The following is a 6,000-nucleotide window of genomic DNA, read 5'->3' as shown; positions in this document are numbered from 1 at the left end:
CGATTTTATTTTTTTAAATGCTGCATTTTGACACTATAGTGATATTTATGACGTCATTCGTTTTCGGATAATGGCGTTATTTTTCTTTTTTTTTTAAATGTCACCCCACATTTTTTATTACTGTTTAAGATAGTACAAAACGTTATCTTTCTGGCAAGCCTTAAAAAATGCAAAAAAGAAGAAAACAAAATAAAAAAACTTAAAAAAGTTATAAAACTTTTTAGAAACTTTCTTGCTTCATTTTATAAGGGGTGATTGTTTTTATTGTTTTATGGTTGGGTTTCATATTACATAAATGTTTTCATGCTAATTATAAAAAAAATATACAAAAAACAATTGCGCCTTATAAAATAAGCAAGAATAAAAAGATAAAGCCTTTTGTGTTAAATTGTCAATGTTTTTTTATTTTTTTTAATTTATATTTTTAAAGTTTTAGTTTCATTTTTTAATTTTTTTTTATTACCAGAAAGATAAAGATGTGTGCTACTTTTAAAACATTAAACAAAAATGTTAGTTAACATTAAAAAAAATAAAAAATGACGTCACAATTTGAAAATGAATGACGTCATAAATGTCACTATAATGTCAAAATATAGCATTTAAAATAATATAATCGACCTGTTCGAGGATTTTTAAAAAAAACGACCACTAACAAAGATATGAATTTTGTGCGTTACTTTTGGTTGTCTGTATATACATATATATACAAAACTGCAGAACTGTTCTAAAAATTTTGGACGCCCTACCTAAAAATTTATAGCTACGGGCCTGATTGCCCTACTATAAGTCACTTCCAGACAGTTGAAGAAGACAATTCGTAAAGACTAAAAATTCTAAAATGGACAAAAAAATCTAATACACAAAACGTAAGGAAGAAATCAATTTATTTCCAACCATCTGTGTAGTGACAAACAAACGTATTATTCTAGACTTTTAGTTGGGCAATAAACTTTATTAAAAATACGTTTACATTTAATATTTTTGTATAAAATATACAGTAGTAAAGTAGTGGCTTAGCATTAAATCTCACAATAATCCTAAAATTTTATGTACATGCAAGTGGTTACTCTTTCAAATAATCGTTATCTCTAGATTCAAGATCTGAAGAAATCAAATGGACTTCGGACGTAGTCCGCTTAACTGATAGAGACCTCATTTCTTGGTAAGTACGAAGTTGTAGATAATAAAGAACGCAAACTAAGACGAGGGTGATCCCAATCAATACAAAAATCCAAGCATTTGCGCTACTTCCGCCCCCCATTTCAGCTGCTCTAATCAAACTGTCTTTGTGGTAAGTATGTTTGTTCTTTGGTAGCGCGTCCGTCTGTACGCACTTAATTACATTAGCCTCATTTCTGTACAAAATAAACTTGAAATTATCTTCGGCGAAATAATCCTCCATTTCTTTTTCTAATCCGCAGGGTAAAAAGTTGTCTTCCAGATTTAAATATGCGATTTTAGGTAGTCTGGATATTAGCCTGACGTAATCTACATTGGAGATATTGTTGAAGGAGAAGTCCAGCGTGTCCAGGCTGTCCAAGGAGAACACTCCGGTAATCTCAATATCCTCGATAACGTTGTGAGAGAAATTTAATACTCGGAGCTGAGGCAAGCCTGAATATAGACCCGTCTGGAATATAGATAACCTGTTGTCGGAGAAGTTCAAGTATTGGAGATTATGCAAACTTTGCAGCGTCTTCTGGGGCACTTCCGTGATGACGTTGTTGCTGAGATCTAAGATTTCCAAAGCATGCAGACCCTTGAAAGAACCAGCCATTATTCCACTGATGGCGTTAAACGATAAATCTAAACGTCTTAATCGACTCATCGAGTAGAATTCCGACGCCGGAATTGTCGTTATGTGATTAAACTTGAATCGAATCTCCAACAGAGACGTCAAATTATCAAACTCCTTCCCCGTCAACACGGAAATTTTATTATAGCTGAGATCCAGAAGTCTCAAACTCGACAGATTATTGAAAACACCATTGACATCACTGATGGCATTGTAGCTCAAATCCAGCTCTTGCAAATGCACCAAACCGTTGAAGGCCGACGTTGCGATACTTTTAATTTCGTTGTGTCGCAGATTTAGCTCCTCTAAATTGATCAGTTCGAGGAAACCGTCGTCGGATAAAATACTGATTGAGTTATTCTCCAAGTCCACGTAGGTGATTTTCTTCACTCCGGTGAACGTTCCCGGATAGATCGACTTAATAGCGTTGTTGGCAAGGATCAAACGCTGCAGGAAAATCAAGCCAACAAAGGCTTTCTGTCTGACGATCTCGATGAGACTATTGGACAAATCGAGGTTTTTGATTTGGTTACCGGAAATATCGAAACTTCCGGTTTCTAGAGTCTGCAATGAGCAGTTTACACAGCGAAGGGTCTCGTCCAGGTGGTCAAATCTGTAAGGGGTGTTCTTGAAGTAGCTGGAGGTGGCGTTTACACAGGTCGCAGTTAGAGAGCCTCGCTCACCATACGAGCATTTCATAAGGTCATAGGTGCTCATTCGGAGGTATACGGAATTGGTGTGGGGAACGGCCAAGACCAGCAGCAGGGTCAAACAAGGAAACTGAAAAAAGTTACACTATACAGAGTGTCTCGGAACTCGCGCTTCAGAGAAAAATGCCAAGTAAGATAAGATACCATCAGGAACAGAGACATAATGTTAAAAAAATTCTGTCTATAAAAATTTTGCAATTGACCTTATTTGTTTCTGTTGGAAAAATAAATTTTCTTGTAGAAGAAGAAACAAAGAAGATGTGTCCTGATCATCGATAACATTAAATCTATGCATCAAATAGACATAAAAAAGGTCAAATGTAAAAAAAATAAATGTAAAAATTTTTTGACAAAATTTTTTAAACATTTTCTTCCATGTTCTTGGTATCTTATTTTACTTGGTATTTTTCTCTAGGGCGTGAGTTCTAAAACAGCATGTATATACATATTAAAATATTAAGCTGTAAACATTGCTTTTCAACTAAATTCGAAAGTTTTTGTTTGTCAAACTCAGATGTACAGAGTTTTTTGTTCTAGTAAAGAAGCAGAATTGTGTGATTTTTTTAAAAGAAACACTTGTTTCTTGACTTGAATTTAGAAGTTTATTTTTAATTGTATTTCTTCACTTGTCGAATAATTTTTTGTCACCTGTATTTTGTTTATTTGATATTAAATATTTGATGTTATGCAATTAGTCTCTAACGTGAGATCATTTTTGAAAAGATTCGAATTTTATTTGAACTTGATAACATATGTATGTATTTAAGTAAACTTACAAAAATCGGGTCAATAATCTTTGATAAGTCTGTTCTAGATGGTGCTGTTGCAATTTAATTTAATTAAAATAGGAATGAGTCTTATGCGAATTTTATTTTGTTTGCTTAAGATTAAAAATTTAGAATACTTATATTTTTATTTTATTACCTAATTTATGTAAATTGTCTTGTATAAATCCAATTTAAATATCCTCTATTAGAATTCTCGTAACTGCAGAGAAAAAAATCTTGCCTTTTCTAAACTTGTAATCTTCTCTTATTTTTCTATTTATATCTAAATCTAAATATTTATGTTTATTTTGAAAATGCAGGTAAGTAAATAAATACAACATGTTCGCGAGAGTGTTTCCAACTGAAAATTTTAGTTAATATTGTTTAAAATAATTTGTAGTTTATTTAAATGATTTAAATTAATTTAATTAATCTTCTTTTTCAAAATTTTGCAACATTTCCAAACAAACGTAAGCTCTACAGAAACAGGAAAACGGAATTAAATAAATAAATAGCAGTGTTCTGTGATAAGGAAAGAAAGAAATTTGTACTGCGTTAAAATAAACAATTCATTGCTTTTAGTTACTATGTAAAAAATAGTCTTATAAAGTTGTTACAGTCTTTGTGAAAAAGTTCTTTCTGTTACTGCCATTTGTTCGAATTTAGAAGGAATTAACCTTTAAAAAATATATTCGGAGATATATTGCGACACCACTACGTATTTATTTTACACATATTTGGCAAAAAATAATGTGTGAGAATTTGGAACATTATGGGATTATGAGATGTCCAGTTCTGCTTCCTATTCTAAGTTGTTTATAAAACGTATCTTGTTTTGAACAATTTTCTTATCCTTGACGTAGGCAAGTAAAAAAAAACTGAGAAATGATGCAAATTGTTCAAATCACTTTGTAGTGGTCAAAGACTGAAGCGAAAGCAATGACCATAAAATGATTTTTTTGTAAAAACTAGTCATCACTCATCATCACCTTTGACTCTTTTATCTGTTGATACTGTTTACCAAAGAATATTCTCCGTTTTATTTAATCAAATATACTAATATAGTTTTCGAAATGTGTATTTTGAAAAACAAAAAACTAAATTCACTCAAAATAAAATAATGTATATAAACTTACCTTAAAATTGTTCATTTTTAGCCAGCACTAATGTGTCAAAAGTTGCACAAAACCACTAATGACACTGAGAACGTGTAATCTGACAATTCAGCAGGAAGACAGAGTGATAACAGGCTAATAGAATCTGTGTATCATTTCCGAACGATCCTCTAAACGAGAATGGTCTCATTTGCTGTGATTTGTTAAGAACATCTATCGTTTGCATTAATGCTCTGTATTTATAATAAACAAATGTTATCTCGATAAACTCTTGGAAATTTCTTATTTGAGAATTGATATAGAAATTGTTTTGTTTGGGACACGACGACATTTCCTATATTATAAACTCAACAATTCTACTAATTTTTGATTTTATTATCACATTAACGGAAGCAGCGCACCTGAGAAACTTATTTGAAAAGCTTTGAGAAATTGGTTTTCCATTATCTCACAATTTTAGTCACATAAAGAAAATGTTTCGGTATTTCACATTTTGCCATACCAGGAAAAATGCAATTAAATTTTATTTTTTAAATAAATGATAAATTTTAATAATCTAAATTTTATCGTAATTTAGTGACCAGAAAATGATATAATATAAAAATTATGTGATAATTTCCACATTTAGTAACGTTGGTGACCTGCAATCAGAATTTATCCTGCAGCGCAGTGAAGATAAGTGAACGCGGTTGAGTCACAAAGAAGACCAAACTTCAAGGATGTTGGCAGATATTTGCACAATTTCCAAAAAATTACTAATAAAAGTCAGGAACAAGGTCAACGGCTTTTTCAAGAAATGTTTCTACTTATTGTTTGCTGCTCGATGGCTTAAAAAATTTCATGCGGTGGCCACGCAATTTTCTGATTTTCTTTTGAATGCCACTGAAGTGCGAGTCATTAACGATTTGAAACTCATTCATCCCCGCTGTCTTTTTATGGGTCAGGTTTTTAACGAGTTCTCTTTTAAATTCAAATTTCACACAATGTTGGAAATATCTCTCTGAGCTCGACTTCCAAAAGAAGTGGTATTTCCATATTTAATACTAGTTATCATTAATTTATCAATCACTTATAGAATAGAAAATGTGTTAAGTATTATCATAACATAAATAATAAAATACATTTATACTAAGAAAATTATTATCGATTGGATAATATTTTTACAAATTGCGAAGTAAACATATTTTTCTTATTTTAAGAATTAGTAATAACCATCCCAATTATTTATTATGTGATAATTTGATAAATGAGTACTGAGACTGTGTACAACAAGTTTGTAAAAACTGATTTACTCATGTTATTATTAATGTAAACTTTAATTAAAACTATTTTTATTTCTATTTTTTTCTACCTACATTTAATTAATGTAGGTAGATACCTATTACCTACATCAAACATCAAATAACATACTTGAATATGTCATGGAAGCTCGTTTAATTGGCTGCCTATGTAAAAATGTTTAATATTACGGAGGCGATTGAAATGGCATGGGTGTACTTAGTGTTTATCAAGAGTTACTTATAGGTATTTATCAGTCATTAAAATTGCTTAAGTTAAAATTAAAACTATTAATTTAAAAAAAATTAGGTAGGTACAATTGTTTTTCTCACATC

General features: G+C 30.9%; 1 protein-coding gene across 1 annotated transcript; it reads right to left on the bottom strand.

The window, feature by feature from the left end:
- Positions 1-867: 867 nt before the first annotated feature.
- On the bottom strand, positions 868-4,592 carry LOC123014775 (leucine-rich repeat-containing protein 15-like). The gene is made up of 2 exons (XM_044414044.1): positions 4,409-4,592; positions 868-2,575 (listed from the first exon to the last, which is right to left on the bottom strand). The coding sequence occupies exons 1-2, from the start codon at positions 4,421-4,423 to the stop codon at positions 1,064-1,066; spliced, it is 1,527 nt and encodes a 508-aa protein (XP_044269979.1). The 5' UTR covers positions 4,424-4,592; the 3' UTR covers positions 868-1,063.
- Between the last annotated feature and the right edge of the window lie 1,408 nt (positions 4,593-6,000).

The sequence above is a fragment of the Tribolium madens genome, unplaced genomic scaffold (genome assembly GCF_015345945.1).
Source record: "Tribolium madens isolate multiple individuals breed KSU strain unplaced genomic scaffold, Tmad_KSU_1.1 Scaffold_97;HRSCAF=244;Tcas5.2_LG3a, whole genome shotgun sequence".
Lineage (NCBI taxonomy): Eukaryota > Metazoa > Arthropoda > Insecta > Coleoptera > Tenebrionidae > Tribolium > Tribolium madens.
The sequence above is the reverse complement of the archived record's forward strand: the minus strand, read 5'-3'. Positions and strand labels throughout refer to the sequence as shown.